At 46.2% G+C, this 16,953-nt stretch overlaps 1 protein-coding gene across 1 annotated transcript in view; it reads right to left on the bottom strand.

The window, feature by feature from the left end:
• Positions 1–13,624, bottom strand: part of ACAP1 (ArfGAP with coiled-coil, ankyrin repeat and PH domains 1) — a 68,479-nt gene extending 54,855 nt beyond the window's left edge. Inside the window, 1 exon segment of the mRNA XM_030187177.1 lies at positions 13,257–13,624. Within this exon segment, the coding sequence (XP_030043037.1) occupies positions 13,257–13,303 (47 nt within the window). The 5' untranslated portion in view covers positions 13,304–13,624.
• Positions 13,625–16,953: the final 3,329 nt, after the last annotated feature.

Here is a 16,953-nt window from a genome sequence, read left to right as displayed (position 1 = left end):
TAAAGCGATCCTGGCGGAAGACGAGACGGGCAGCCGAGTTTTGAACCGATTGGAGAGGAGAGAGGTGACTAAGTGGGAGGCCAGCAAGAAGCAGATTGCAGTAGTCTAAACGAGAGGTGACAAGGGTGTGGATGAGGGTTTTGGTAGAGTGCTCGGAAAGAAAGGGGCGGATTTTACGGATGTTGTAAAGAAAGAAACGACAGGTCTTGGCAATCTGCTGGATATGAGCAGAGAAGGAGACAGAAGAGTCAAAGATGACCCCAAGGTTTCGAGCTGAGGAGACAGGGAGAATGAGAGAGCCATCAACAGAAATAGAAAACGGGGGGAGCGGGGAGGTGGGTTTGGGGGGGGAAAATGAGAAGCTCGGTTTTGGTCATGTTTAATTTCAGGTGGCGTTGAGACATCCAGACAGCAATGTCAGACATGCACGCTGAAACAGCACAAAATCAGCAAGTCAGTATTTTTGGAATCCTGGTTTTGTTTCTTTTATCTACCCTACTCCCATATGTATCCTTTCCCCAACAATTAGCAGTCCTTCTCCAAGCTCTTCATCAGTGAATACAGAAGTTTAGTATTTCTGCTTTTTCCTAATCTCTATTCATACATTACTCCTCATCACCTTTCAGGACTTCCACTTCCACCCGAGGCCTTCCTCCTTTCACTGACATACCAATACCTCATATTACCTCTCGAGCTTCCTTTTCTTCCACTCACGCTTCTGCCCTTTCAGATTTACGAGATATCTTTCCCATGTTTCTTTTTTCGTGATCCTTTGTGCTTTTTGATTGCCAGGCTTTTCATCTCTACCTTTTAAGCCACCTCTTTGGAAAATCATGCTGTATTTTTTCTCCTCCTACTTGACTTAGATTTGCAGACATAAAAATGTGTTGACATTACAATGGCTCATATTCATTTAGTCCACTGTTGTTCTTCCTCATCACCTAGCTCCTCCCACCCTGCCAGCACCTCCGTAAGGTATTTCAACATTTCAGCAAAGTCAGTATTTTTGGAATTCAAGACTTGGAGCATCATACAATTCCTCTCTACCTTGGCCATACTGACTGATGATCTGCTCAGGTGGGCAAGTACCCAGACGTTCCAGATGCTTTACCCGTTTTTAAGTACAGTACAGTCTCAATTATCTGACCTTCGCTAATCCGACCATCCAGCATACCTGACAGCCCTCCCCCCCCCAGTGACATCATCGCATTGTCGTTAAGAAGTGTGCAGTTTCTCTTCCTGTTTTCGGGCTTCACACGGGAGTTACCATTGTTTTCCGTATTAGCTGACTTTTCACTTATCCAACAACAACAGCTAATCGAGACTGTACTAGGTCCAGTAACGCACCACCTTTGTGGGCTCCATCACTATTCGTCTGAAGAGGGCCTTGAACCGAGTCTACACGTCTAATTTCTGCTACTTAGGAACGCAGATGTGGAATGTGTTACCGAACTGTGTGAAAACACTGCATGATCATGAAGACTTTTGGCGATCTTTAAAGACCTATCTGTTTTGTAAGGCCTACCCTACTGATGCTACTCAATAGACTCTACATTATATTGCCTCAAAGGACAATTTTATTCCTTATTATTTTGTACCTTATTTTACACATGTACCCTTCTCTTACCTAACCCTATTTCTTATTGTCTTGTAAGCCACATTGAGCCTGCTTGTGTGTGGGAAAATGTGGGATACCAATGCTGCAAAGAAATAAATAAACACACCAATTCACATCTACCACGAACATCGCCTCCCCCTCCATTCCCACTTTCTGGACATTATAAACCACATCTGTCCACTTTTCGTCTCTGAATCAGAGGGCTGGACAGAGAAGCACTATAAATGGACAAACTAAACTATCCCTCCTTTCCAAGACAACCCATTAACACCGCCTCTTTTCCCCAAGCTCTGTCCGGGTCAGTTGCTTTGATACGACTGTATTTGTTTTTGTTTTCCTTTTTCTGCTGTTAACTATCCTTCCCAGGCAGATTATAGCCTAGTGAGGCAGTATCCCCTTCACGGGACTCGATGAATCACGTTTCCATGATAGCAACGATATCCAGGTGTATCTCTACCCTAGTGGTTCTTTTCAACCCAGTCCTTGGGACACACCCAGCCAGTCAGACTTTCAGGATACCCACAATGAATATGCATAAGATAGACCTGCATGCAAATTCATCTCATGCATATCTGTGAATATCTTGAAAACTTGACTGGTTGGGTGTGCCGGGTACTGGACTGAGAACCACTGCACTACCATAAGCTTGGCTCTTCAACCAAGCCTTTAACGGAAGAAGTAACTAACTTGTTAGTCTCACTCACACAAAGATTGATTCGGGCTGCTCATACTGCAGTGGGACATGTTTATCCACTCCTACCCTAGCTGAGATAATATTTAACCATCTCTCTGACCTCACGTGCAACGTTCTTCAAATCAATCACCTTACTTTCTAATTCTTCCTACTTTCTTACTCATCTATATGCTACAACTTTACCTTCCCTTCACTACCAATTATAATGTTCTAGTACATATTGTGTTGTCATTGCAAGTAGAGAACGAATGGGAAAGTTCAAAGATAACCTGTGAGACAGGGAGCTGCAGTAATAAGCTGGGCTGGATAACGTCAAGATTGGGCACTGTAGTAAGTCGTTTTCAAGTGTAAGGACGACAGAATCAGTTGCAGAAAATATTCTGCTCGGTACATTGTGAAGCTGTATTTCCGAGGTCAGGAGTCATTGGTTTTTCTCCTAAATGGGAGTTTTTTTTTCCAAGTGACTTAAGAGACCTGGCCTCTGAAAGATTTTGACAGCAAATATAGGACCAGTGATAACAACTACTTTCAACAAACAGCTTGAGTGCATGTATGAAAATATTATGCAAATGAGTTCTGAATAGACCAGTCAAGCGGGGAAGCTTTGAGGTCCTCTTAATAAAATTAAGAACTAAAAATTGTGATTAACAAGCAGCTGGGGATGTCTGAAGCAGAATATTTTGAATACCACAAGGATTAAAGTAGTATCCCATGCCATACTTTGTATTGTTGTTCAAATATTTTTACTGCTCTACTTGCCTCCTGCTCATGTTTGATCTATTCTTACTGTTGAGTGAATTCCTTCAAAAAGGCGGTAAATAAATCCTAATAAATAAATAAGTGATTACAGACCATCCCCCTGACATTCAGCACTATTTAACCGGCCATCAATAGATCCTGGTCGGTTAAATACCACTTAACCGGCTATCCGCAAATATTCAGCGCATCGCCGGCTAACTTCGGTCGCCAAATCAGGCCTCACAAATAGCAGGCCTATCTTTGGCCAGTATAAACTTAACGGGCCAGCACTGTATACTGGCTTGGTCGGTTAAGTTTAAACCAGTCAACAATAAACCGGATGTTTAGTGCCGGTCACTGGAAATGGCCTGGCATTAAACATCCAGGCTCACCGCCGACTGCAGGAGTAAGCCAGGCCGCCTCCTGCAATCTGAATATCAGCCTCCATTACTGCTTAAACCTGGGGGTGTACCATCCAGCCATGCTTTCATGGCATCCCCAGTGAATATATATGAGATTGGAGGCAATCTGCAAATGGGCTCATGCATATTCATTATGCACCCGGCTGGTGCTTCCCCAGGATGGGTTCAAGACCCACCAACTTATTTATTTAAATTGTGCTCACACCTGTTTCAGTAGCAGCTCAAGGTGAGTTATATATTTCTCTGTCCCAGGAGGGCTCACAATCTAAGTTTGTACCTGAGGCAATATGGAGGGTTTAAGTGACTTGCCCAAGATCACAAGGAGCAGCAGCGGGATTTGAACCGGCCACCTCTGGATTGCAAGACCGGTGCTCTAACCACTAGGCCACTCCTCCACTCCAGAATCTTGCTATTCTTTGGGGTTCTACATGGAATGTTGCTACTCTTTGAGATTCTGCATGGAATCTTGTCACTCTTTAAGATTCCAGAATCTTATTTATTTACATTTTGCTCACACCTTTTTCAGTAGTAGCTCAAGGTGAGTTACATTCAGGTACTCTGGATATTTCTCTGTCCCAGGAGGGCTCACAATCTAAGTTTGTACCTGAGGCCATGGAGGGTTAAGTGACTTGCCCAAGATCACAAGGAGCAGTAGCAGGATTTGAACCGGCCGCCTCTGGATTGCAAGACCAGTGCTCTAACCACTAGGCCACTCCTCCACTTAAACTCAGTCTTCCACTTCTTTCCCTTTTCCTCCTCATCTATATTCTGTGTGGCTTCAACCCTGCTGCTCAAGAGTAGACTAATGATCTCGTCTGTGTGCTTTCCTCCAATGCCATCATTTCTTCATAGAGGACAACAGCCCAAATCCATTGTCTTCCATTTGTCAACACCCCCCAGTTCCACCCATGACCCTCCCATTTCCGTGTCTCTTCTTTTTTTACTCATGTGTAAAATTTAAGCACGTATCCCATGCCTAAGTTTTTGCGTGTAAGTTCCAATTAAATCTAATTAGTGCCAATAATAATTAGTGCCACCCCACCCACTATACTGTGGCTGAACACAAAACGGGGGACAATTTTTGCGCCCCATCTCCCTCGCACAACCCTCGAGATAGCTCGTTTGTCAATTTGCTGATTTTATTCTTCAGGTTAGACGTGAATCGCTTGTTTACTCTTCCCAAAAATACTAAAACTAAGGGGCATGCGATGAAGCTACAAAGTAGTAAATTTAATACGAATCGGAGAAAAGTTTTCCTTCACTCAACGTGTAATTAAACTCTGGAATTTGTTGCCAGAGAATGTGGTAAAGGCGGTTAGCTTAGCGGGGTTTATAAAAGGTCTGGACAGCTTCCTAAAGGAAAAGTCCATAGACCATTATTAAATTGACTTGGGGAAAATCCACTGCTTATTTCTGGGATAAGCAGCATAAAATGTATTGAACTTTTTTGGGATCCGTTATTTGTGACCTGGATTGGCCACTGTTGGAAACAGGATGCTGGGCTTGATGGACCTTTGGTCTGTCCTAGTATGGCAATACATATGTACTTATGTAGGTTCACCCCGATGTGCTTCAGTTCCCCTGAATCATCACCATCAGCGCTTCCAGCATTTCCCTGAGATCCTCTTCAGTAAAGACCAAAGCAAAGAATTCATTTACACTGTCTTTGTCTTTTATCCCTCAGTCACTTAACTGTCCAACCAATTTCCTCTCCTTGCTTCAAAGTACTTGAATTATGAATTTTTGCCTTTATGGCAAGCTTCTTGTTGAATTCTCTTTCGGTCTACCTAATAATTAGATGTAATTTGCCAATGTTTATGTTATTCTCTTCATTAGAATCCTGTGCCGAAGGAATGGATCCTCAGGAGCTTAGTCAAGATCGGGAGGCGGGGCTGGTGGTTGGGAGGCGGGGATAGGGCTGGGCAGACTTATACGGTCTGTACCAGAGCCGGTGGTGGGAAGCGGGACTGGTGGTTGGGAGGCGGGGATAGTGCTGGACAGACTTGTACGGTCTGTGCCAGAGCCGGTGGTTGGGAGGCAGGGCTGGTGGTGGGGAGGTGAGGATAGTGCTGGGCAGACTTATACGGTCTGTGCCTGTGCCAGAGCCGGTGATTGGGAGGTGGGGCTGGTGGTTGGGAGGCGGGGATAGTGCGGGGCAGACTTATATGGTCTGTGCCCTGAAGAGCACAGGTACAAATCAAAGTAGGGTATACACAAAAAGCAGCAAATATGAGTTATCTTGTTGGGTAGACTGGATGGACCGTGCAGGTCTTTTTCTGCCGTCATCTACTATGTTACTATGTTACTTTCCAGTTCTTGAAAGATGTCCTGTTGGTTCTAATAGTCTCATTTCACCTCACATTTTAATCACACTGACAATCATTTGGTTTTCTTTCTAATGTGTCAAATACATTTAGTCTGATGCTATTTATAGACAGTGGAGGCAAACAAGGGAAGCAAACTTGGTGCTTCAAGATTTATTGATCAAAGACTTGACACAGTACCATGTTTCGGCCTAAGTCCTGCTTCAGGAGTCTTTTGATAACGAATATCGTGTCTTTTCAATCTTATAACACAACAGATGGGTCTTGCGAAAGACTTTTGTAGTAATTTATAAACAGTGGTCATGCCTCATGCACATTTTTAATATTCGCAAGTGCTCCCTTTAGACTCTTTTTAATTTCCTAATTTTATTGCAAGCGTAGGCGGAGTCTGAGTAAAACAAAATCCAGAGGCCAATGCACAAGTATTACCGCACTGGAGGTGAAGGAGTCAAATAAAGTTTTATTAATTGTCAAACTAAATATTTTTAACAGCCACATTGAATACATCACTATTTCTCTGATGTGTTTTACAATCACATAGCCAGATCATCAGTTTTTTTGAAGGGGGGGGGGGGGGGACTTGAGCACAAAGTGGGGGACAAAATTTTGTCCACCTCCTGCTCTCCATGGCCCCCACCACCACTGCAACCCTGGCAGGAATTCCCAAGCTCCGCCAGTGTAACTGCAGCATAGGCAAACCAGCCTCCCTCCATGCACATGCTCAATTTTGCACAAGTGAAAACTTAAGAATGCACGGGGGGGGGGGGGGGGGGGGGGGGTGGACTGCAGGGACTTGGGGCCTCCCGCCAGGCATAGCAGCAGATGGTGCTACAATTTGGGGGGAGGGCCTGAAACCTAAAGTGGAGGGGCCAGCCCCCCCACCCTGTGGTTATGCCACTGCCTGAGCCTGAGAAAACTCCATCGTCTTAGTGTGGTAATACTCGTTCACTGGCCTTTCATCATCTCCCTTTTTAAAGTCAAATATAACTGCAGTAATTTTCTTTAATGTCCTCCCCTCCAGTGATTATGTCACATTTAGGATCACTAGTGCCAAACGACCCCACCCCCGTTATCCCTTGCACTAGGTCCAACATTCCAGGACATGAGCTCACATGAGTAAGGAGGTCTGGGGCCTGGACTGGGGAAGCAACATGTGCAGGGAATAAAAATCACACAAGGAGGTTCTTGGACCTGAGTGTGGGACAGAAGAGCACATGCCGGGGAGGAGGCTTCTGGCCCCAGGGCTGGGGAACAGACATGCAGGGCCTGAGCTCAGTTTGGTGAGAAGGCTCTTCAGGACGTGCAGAGTCTGGTAAAAATCTGTTCGAAGCACTGGCCTCTACCGTCTCCTCTTTGATTCTTACAAAAATTGGACAGAATTTCGACAGAGATGCAACGACCCACACTTAATTCAATACCCAGAACTCTTTCCATGCTTTATTTCCAAGTTTCATAATTATCCCACCGGTCACCCAAATTATCCCCCAAAACCCGTCATGGGGAATCCCTAGCCTGCCAGATTTTCAGGACATCTGCAATGAATATTCATGAGATTGATTTGCATGCTCTGCTTCCACTGCCTGCAGATTTCTCTCATGTATAGTCTGTGTGGATATCCAGAAAACCTGGCTGGCTGGGGTTCTCCCAGGATGGGTTTGGGAACCACTGTGCTAAGCTCATTGAAGTTTTAAGTTTTAACCTTGGTCCCTCCATGGAGGTCACCCCAGCCTTCCTGGATGCAGTCAAATCACAGCTGCTTAGTGTTTTAAACACCGCTCCATGCAGGATACATTAGGAGCCCATTTTTACACAGGGAAATAAATTAAGTTGTAACAGGCAAAGAGAGGGTCAAGTCACTTGCCCAAGATCACAAAGAGTGACAGCAGAAGATGCAGGATTTGAACTCTGATTTCCCTGGTTCACAACTGCTTTAACCACTAAGCCATTTCTCCACTCCACCCAACTTTGTGCTGTGTGTGTCTATATATATGGAGTGGAGGAGTGGCCTAGTGGTTAGAGCACCAGTCTTGCAATCCAGAGGTGGCCAGTTCAAATCCCGCTGCTGCTCCTTGTGATCTTGGACGTCACTTAACTCTCCATTGCCCTCCAGGGACAGAGAAATATCCAGAGTACCTGAATGTAACTCACCTTGAGCTACTACTGAAATAGGTGTGAGCAAATTCTAAATAAAGAAGGTTCTGGAATCTTAAAGAGTGACAAGATTCCATGCAGAATCTCAAAGAGTAGCAACATTCCATGTAGAACCCCAAAGAATAGCAAGATTCTGGAATCCTAAGGAGTGACAAGATTCCATGCAGAATCTCAAAGAGTAGCGACATTCCATGTAGAACCCCAAAGAATAGCAAGATTCCGGAGTGGAGGAGTGTCCTAGTAGTTAGAGCACTGGTCTTGCAATCCGGAGGTGGCCAGTTCAAATCCCACTGCTGCTCCTTGTGATCTTGGGCAAGTCACTTAACCCTCCATTGCCTCAGGTACAAACTTAGATTGTGAGCCCTCCTGGGACAGAGAAATATCCAGAGTACCTGAATGTAACTCACCTTGAGCTACTACTGAAGAAGGTGTGAGCAAATCCAAATAAATAAAATAACACACACCACCACACATGTAGGTGCCCAATTCTGCATGGTGACAGCCTGTTCTACAACACCTGAGTGCCCAGATTCCATTATAGAATGCTAGCGTAACCCTCCATCGACACTCATAACATCTATGTGCCCCCTCCCCCGTCATACCAGCCAAAGACCTGGTGTAATTGCAGTTGCATGAACACGTTATTTACAGAACTGAGCATGCTGCATGTGGAGTGCTGTACCACAGATGCTGCTCCTGAAGTGGCATGAGGGGAAGGGGGCAGCTCCAGTAGCAAGGGTGCATTAACCATTCGGGCAACTGGGCAGTGCCCGAGGGCCCAGAGGCTCAGCGTGCCACTGATCTCGTGGACTCTGCATGGGGAGAGGGGGGACATGTTGTTTCCTGCCTGGCCCGCTGGGCTGCCACTATTCTTTCCACCCAGCACCACCGTATTTTAAAAATGGCGTCTGAGACTCCCTGCAGAAGTCTCATGAGACTGTTGAGACCCGCAAGACTACCGTGGAAAGTCTTGGCCACCATTTTGAAAACACGGCGGCGCCAGCAGGTGGGGGAATAGCGGCAGCGCAGTGAACAGGAAAGAACATGCCCCCCCCCCACCCCGCAGAGGCCACCAGGACCCCTCCGGTAAAACCGAAGAAGCAGGCCCAGACCACCCTCAGTCCACCCATGTCGGGTAGCAGATCTCTTTGGCTGGCAGGGCTTCGGCATGTCCTCCAGCAAAGGTATTCTTTTTAATGCATGGGAGGAGAGAAAAAATACATGGGCCCAGAGTCCACCCTTGAGCCCCTCCAAAAAATGGACTGCCGGCTACAACCCTGGCACATAACTTACAGCAGGGATTCTTGTTCTCAACCTAGCTAGTCAATGGAGGCAGGCACATGCCAGTCTTTCTCATGCATTTTCATTGCGGATATGCAGAAAACCCGATGGGACTTGGTGTGCCCCGAGGACTGGGTTGAGAAGGCCTGCACTACAGAATCCCACTGAGCGCTCTCTTATGCACCTAAATGTCCAGAGACGACCCATGGCAATCTGCCGCCCGAGGCAGGGATGAGATGCCACTCCCGACCGTCCGTCCCGCGTCCGGTCCAGCATCTCCCCCTTTCCCTCCTCAACCCTTTCCCCCGTGTTTACCTTATGTTTTTCTTTTCCAAAAGGCGGCAGCGATTCCCATATTCTGAATAAACTGTTTTTTGAGATTATCTCCCTATTGGTTTGTGCATTTGTCAGCCTCTACTTTTGCTGTTTTGCTTTGACTTTCCGTGGAGGCTCCTCCTGTCTTCTTAGATATGCAAATTGTACATAACCCTAAAGAAATGTTGTTTTGTGATCCTCCAATAAAAAATTATTGAACCATAAAATTACCCCCACCCTTCCCCCAAATAAGGGCAGTTTCCAAAAGCCATTCAGCCAGTTAAATGGGACTATTTGAAAACTGACCACTCTCTCTGCAGGTAAACCTGAGGGTTCTCAGAGTTTTTGTGGCTGTCCGGATCTATTGGTTTGCTTTGACTGCAGTTGCTCTTTGGCAATCCCAACACACTGCTGCCCTAGGCATCCACCTGGTCTGCCTAATGGTTACGAAGTGCCCACCCTGGCCAAAGACCAAAAATACTATAATGCCTTTGTATCGCTCCATGGTGCGTCCGCACCAAGAGTATTGCATTCAGTTCTGGTCACCATATCTCAAAAAAAGATATAGCGGAATGAGAAAAGGTTCAATGAAGAGCAACTAAAATGATAAAGGGGATGGTGGAACTCCTCTCGTATGAGGAAAGGCTAAAGAGGTTAAGGCTCTTCAGCTTGGAAAAAGAGGCGGATGAGAGGAGATATGATTGAGGTCTACAAAATCCTGAGTGGTGTAGAACGAGTACCAAGACTAGGGCATACTCGAGAAAGTTACACGGAAATACTTTTAAAACAAATAGGAGGAAATATTTTTTCACTCAATGAATAGTTAAGCTCTGGAACTCTTTGCCGGAGGAGGTGGTAACAGCGGTTAGTGTATCTGGGTTTAAAAATGGTTTGGACAAATTCCTGGAGGAAAAGTCCATAGTCTGTTATTGAGACAGACATGGGAAGCAACTGCTTGCCCTTGGATTTTTAGTATGGAATGTTGGTATTCTGAGATTCTGCATGGAATCTTGTCACTCTTTAGGATTCCAGAATCTTGTTATTCTTTGGGGTTCTACATGGAATGTTGCTACTCTTTGAGATTCTGCATGGAATCTTGTCACTCTTTAGGATTCCAGAATCTTGCTGATCTTTGGGGTTCTACATGGAATGTTGCCACAATTTGGGTTTCTGCCAGGTAGTTGTGACCTGGCTTGGCCACTCTTTGGAAAACAGGATACTGGGCTAGATGGACCATTGGTCCGACCCAGTATGGCTACTCTTGTTATTTATTGCATTTGTATCCCACATTTTCCCACCTATTTGCAGGCTCAATGTGGCTTACATAGTTTTGTTATGGCAATATCATTCTAGAATATAAGATAAAATTAGTAATGTGCAGAGATTAAGGGAAGAAAGAAGGAAGTGATTATGTTCTTATGTGCCCACTTCACCAGGAACATGTGTGCAGGGAGGGGGAATACTGTCATGTGTTCATAAAGACTGGCACACTCTGCACGTGCTCAGATCTAGCCAGACACATGGTCACACACAACACAGAGAAGCATGTACACAGGCAGCAACTACAAAATAACTCAATGCAATTTCCAGTCTCCCTTTTCTTTCTCTCCACTTCTCACCTTCCTTCCGTCTCCTCCCCTGAAGCCAACCCTCCTGCCCTCTTATAGCCTTTTTCATACCCCACCTCTTGCTCTCACTGTCCTCTCTTCCCTCCAACTCTCCACCCTCCCTTCCTCATCGGTCCTCCCCTCACTCATTGGGCTTTTCATCACCGCACCTCTCTGCCCGCCGGTCTTTCCAGTTTTCCCGGGTCAGCAGCATGATCCCCAGCAGGTTCTATCTGGCTGCTCCCAGCCCTCTGCCCCTCCCATAGGGAAAGTGGGTCATTCAGCAGCATGAGGAGGACATGGGAATGGGGCGGGAGTAGGGCGTAGACACCAAGTTTGATGCCTAGAAAAAAAGAATATTCATTGCCTATCCACTCATACCTCTTAGACAACATGTAGTATGCCAAACCCATTCTCCAGGAAGCAGGCGAAAGCTTGGCTCTTCAACTAAGCCTTTAATGGAAGAAGTAACTAACTTGTTAGTCTCACTCACACACACAAGGAGTGACTTGGGCTGCACATACTGCAGCAGGACGTGTTTATCCACTCCTACCCTAGCTGAGTAATTTAACCATCGCTCTGACCTCATGTGCAACTTTCTTTAAATCAATCACCTTACTTTCCAACTCTTCCTACTTTCTTAACCTATCTATATGTTCCGTCTTTGCTTATACCCTTCACTATCAATTATAATGTTCTATTACGTATTGTGTTGACATTGTAAGTAGTGTACAATGCCATAATTTGCACTGTTTTTGAATATTTTTACTGCTGTAATTGTCTATTGCTCATGTTTGATCTATTCTTACAGTACACCACCTTGAGTGAGTTCCTTCAAAAAGGCGGTAAATAAATCCTAATAAATAAATAAATTCTAACAGATATGGAAATCATTTCCTGCCCCCTCTTGAGAGGTAACAGTTTATAAGGGGAGGCAGGAGAAATGACTCTTAGAAGCTACCAATCGATGATTTTGTACAGGCATCTCTCAGGGGCAAGATCCTTGCTATGCGATGTGGGCAGTGGACTTCCCATTCTTGTACCTCCCCCTCCCCCCTTCAAATTAACGTGAACCCTGGCTCTGCACTTCCTGCTTCCCCATTCCTAGGGCCACAAGCCCCCTCACCAACATGAGCTGGGCGGTGGCCTGTACTTCTGCTCAGAGAGAAGGGAGCAGGGGTCCAGCTCACACCTGCAGAAGACCGGACTTTTTCAGCCACCCTAAATGGTTGATGCCCACCCAGGCTGGGGGAATAAGGGTGCTGCGCTGCTGGCACACATAGAAAAGCAGCCCACCCACCTCCACCCCCTTCTACTGCTAGAGCTCCTCCTCATCCTCAAAAATTCAGCTTATGTGGCAGAGCTTTAGTAGTGAAGTGAAGTGATGGGAAAGCCAGGAATCAGCTGGGCTTTGTGGCTTTTGAGCAGGAAGTGAAGTGCCCAGCCACCAGATGTGCCTGGCTGCTTTCATCGTTTCTAGGTTTGACGACAAGAAACTGGGCTGCAAACAGAAGAATTTCACACTGGGTAGGAGATTTCCTCCCTGCTACTAGGAGGGAAGCAAGAGATTTCTGCAGCTCTAGGTGCCAACGTTTCAACATGATTGAGGGGACACACAATGAAGCACTCACTGGCACCCCCAAAACAAGCCCCTCTCCCGAAAAGCATCCTAAAATCGAGATCCACTTACCATCCCTAACAGAAAGTCAAACGGAGACCTTTGCATTATATCCAAAATGTGATTCATCCCCCACCCTACACACAGCATCTCTAAAGAGAAATGGGCCACAGTTTCTGCACCCCCCCCCCCCACAAAGAGATATTGGCCACCCCTTCATACCTAAAAATAACCCCAAAGGGACAGCATGTAGCCCTCCCTGACTAAGGGTACTTCCTCCATCGCCTCCTCTTCCCTACTGACAGCATCTCCAAAATTAAAGCGGCCAACGACCCCACCCTCACATTCCAGACCCCACACAGATCAAGGGTCATCTCCCCTCCCCCAAGGTGTCCTTCTTCTCGCTCTTAGCACCCCCGAAACTGATATCCAACTCTCTTGCAACAGTCCACTCCGTACCCTTCCAAAATGAGCCCTCTCCCTCTTACCTGAAGCGGGGGGAGTCCTTCAGACACTCCTCAAAATCCACCGTCATCCCGAGCCAGAACCGGGAGGAGTTTCCAAGCCACAACGGAAGATAGCCCGATTCCGATGCAGGAGGGGGAGGACAATGGGGGAGAGAAAAACCCAGCAGCGTGCAGCCTCCTCCGAGCCCGAGAGTGCCGGCAGCCGAGGAGGAGAAGGAGGAGGGACTCGCCCCGGAGAGGGAGGAGACTGCTAAAAGGGTAGAAGTGATACCGAAGCTACAGCTAAACCCAAATCCATGGTAAGGCAAGGGCTAGATAAGGAGCAGAATGGCCAAAATTATCCTCCCCTCCCCGGACCCCTGAGCTGACACTTAAGCCCGGCTTAATAAATCCTAATATCCAGGCTGCAGAAAGAGACAAATTCAGTTCGTTCTAAAGAGGGAAAGTTGGAATGTTCACCTTTTCAATCCATCTTAGGCTTGTTTCAGCCATTGTTTATTGTTTACTCCCTTTCATTTCACTTTTCAGGCAGGCTTTTTGTTGCTCTTCCTGGCTTCACTCTTATTGTTACTATTTGTGGGGTGGGGTGGGGTTTCCCCTCCCCCCCCCCTCGCCCAGAGGGAAAGTGTTTGGTCTACCCATCCCTCTTCTGGGGAAACTGATCCCAGACTGCTCAGAAGAAGAGGGTCAGGGCTCAACAATTTGCTTTTTATGTTCGGGTTAGGTTATAGTTGCTGTTTTGGTGGGGTTTATTTTTAGGGTGTGTTTGTTTTTGTACCACTTCTGGGCTGCAGAGGCTTCAGTTCTAGGTCACACTGTGTTCCTCATCTCCACCCCTGCAGTCAGTTAAGCAGCATTGTGTTGCCTAAGTGGCTCAGGAAATGACTGGGCAACTTTTCTCTAATTCCCTTTCTATTTAAGTTGTGATTTTATTAGAATTCAACCTCTCTCTCTCCCTCTCCTGTTGCTCCTTCAAAGCTGAGGCAGTGGAGTGAAAGTAAGGTTACTTACCTGTAAAGGAAGTTCTCTGTGGCCAGCAGGATAAATCAGTCACACACTGATGACATCACCCAGTAGCACTATGGATGGAGTAATTCAGAGAAGCCTGGAAAAGGCCTTTCTAAACATGTGTAAGCCTCCCCCCCCCCCCCACCCCACCATTTCCTCTCTAGTGCTTTCTCCAGCTATAGATAGTTTGTCCGAGAGGGGAAGGTGGGTGGGTTTGTGAGGCTGACTTATCCTGCTATCCACAGAGAACCCCTGTTACAGGTAAGTAAATTAATTTTCTCCATGGACAAGCAGGTTGAGTCAGCCGTACACTGGTGAATCCCAGGCAGGTAAGACAGCGACAAGGATGAAGACAGCTACCATACTATGTAAACTGCATTGAATGTAGTTGCAAAAACCACAGAAAGGTGGTATATGAAGTCCCATTTCCCTTTCCCTATTTGAGAGCCTACATGGAATGTTGCTAGTGGAGGAGTAGCCTAGTGGTTAGAGTGGCGGACTTTGATCCTGGGGAACTGGGTTCGATTCCCACTGCAGCTCCTTGCGACTCTGGGCAAATCACTTAACCCTCCGTTGCCCCAGGTACAAATAAGTACCTGAATATATGTAAACCCCTTTGAATGTAGTTGCAAAAACCACAGAACGGCGGTATATCAAGTCCCATTCCCTTTCCCTATGTGGCAAAACAGATGGTGAACATATTGAGAAAGTTAAAAAGGGAACCATGGTGAACCGTGTGTCAAAATTTTGGCAGGTACCAGGTGATATGAACAAGGGCTTTAAAACAAGACTCAGGAAACTGGGCCAGTGTGCCTAGTGTATCAGAATGACCATAGGAGGCTTGGAGTTGGGTGACTGCATGTCCGTTGCGTATGATTGATTTATTCTTACTGTACGCCACCTTGAGTGAATTCTTTCCAAAAGGCGGTAAATAAATGTTAATAAGAGCAACTGTATAGGAGAGTCGGACTTGTGTGGCTGCTTTTCAGAGGCCAGAGAACCAATGATAGTTTTCAGAGGCTTCTTTGTTGAACAGTCTTGGATGTAGGCGAATGCGTATATTTTAGTGACGTAGAGAAGGGATGCTGCTGAACAGTCTTCAAGACCTGGTACTGGTGATATTCCTTCAGAGGAATGAGAAAGAGGAATATTCTCTGAGGAGGGGGCAAATGGATTATTGATCTTCACCACCAGGACTGTGGAATCAGTACTCTAAACACGTGGTTCCCAGACCCGGTCCTGTTGGCATCCCAGCCAGTTGGGTTTTCAGGATATCTGCAATGAATATTCAAGAGAGAGATTTGCACCCTTTTCATTTCTGAGGTTTTCAGTGGCAAACCATCCATCGCACAGCCATAATCCAACAGGAAATCTAGGCGTATTATGCCTGGGGGGTTTGGACTTAGACTCTTTTTTTTAATGCCCCTCCATGCCATCTGTTCTTGAAAGAAAGCATATCGGCCACTAGACTGGAATTATTAAAGAATTTGAAGCTTTAAGGATGACATCTCAATATTGAATTGACAACCAAGGCTACCTACCGCCTTATAGATCAGTGCACCCCAAATCCCAAGGGTAGACCAGGCTTGTAGCTCTAGGACTGTAGCACCTAACATAACAGGGAAACGCTGACCCTCCCCCCCCCCCCCCCAGGATTGGCTGCAGAGTTCACCGTACTTATTGCTAAACCTACTGGAAACCGTGGAGGAAGTAGAACACCTATTTGCGTGATTGCTCGTAAACCAGGATAGATGAACCAGCAGGCCACAGCAAAATGTTTCCCGGGCATTTTGGGAGCAAGAGGTGATAAAGAAATTTCTTTTTTTATCTAGTTGGCATCTGTTGCATGCCTGGTCCTAAGCTAAGGCAGATGTGCCAAGTGAGACTCTTAACTGGTAGGACTCAACTGGAAGTTGGTACATGCTTGCCCATAAATCATTGTTAAGATGGATTTAGGAAAATCCACTGCTTAATTATGGGATGAGCAGCATAAAAATTGGTTTTACTGTTTTGGGATCTTCCCAGGTACTTGTGACTTGAATTGGCCACTTTTGGAAACAGGCTTGATGAACCTTTGGTCTGTCCTAGTATGGTGATGTTTATGTACTTACAAATCCCATTCGCTCCCCCCGGTGACCATCCTCTGGCCAGCCATAATTCCCCCCCCCCCCCCATGGAAACCTGTTCTGTGAATGCTGAGCACCCCAATATTGAGCAAGCTCCTTCACTGTGTCTAGAGAAAGGTTATTCATATTTTTTTTTTGTTACATTTGTACCCCACGCTTTCCCACTCATGGCAGGCTCAATGCGGCTTACATGGGGCAATGGAGGGTTAAGTGACTTGCCCAGAGTCACAAGGAGCTGCCTGTGCCTGAAGTGGGAATGGAACTCAGTTCCTCAGTTCCCCAGGACCAAAGTCCACCACCCTAACCACTAGGCCACTCCTAATCATTTGGAAACTTTGGCATCTATGATCTCTCCCCCCCCCCCCCCTTTCCTTTGCTATTCTACTGGCCTGTGATGCCCAGTACAATTGGGAATATTTATGTATCTTTCTACCACACATTTTTGGTCTTTGCATTTATTGTTACTTGAGGATTTTCTGTTTCTCCACAGTATGTACAGAATAATCCCTTGGCAGTGACACATCTATCAACAATGCTATTCTCGTGGCTTTCTCCATTATCACTGTGTCTGGTTTTCTTGCATC

This window comes from Microcaecilia unicolor, chromosome 14 (genome assembly GCF_901765095.1).
Source record: "Microcaecilia unicolor chromosome 14, aMicUni1.1, whole genome shotgun sequence".
Classification (NCBI taxonomy): Eukaryota; Metazoa; Chordata; class Amphibia; order Gymnophiona; family Siphonopidae; genus Microcaecilia; species Microcaecilia unicolor.
The sequence above is the reverse complement of the archived record's forward strand: the minus strand, read 5'-3'. Positions and strand labels throughout refer to the sequence as shown.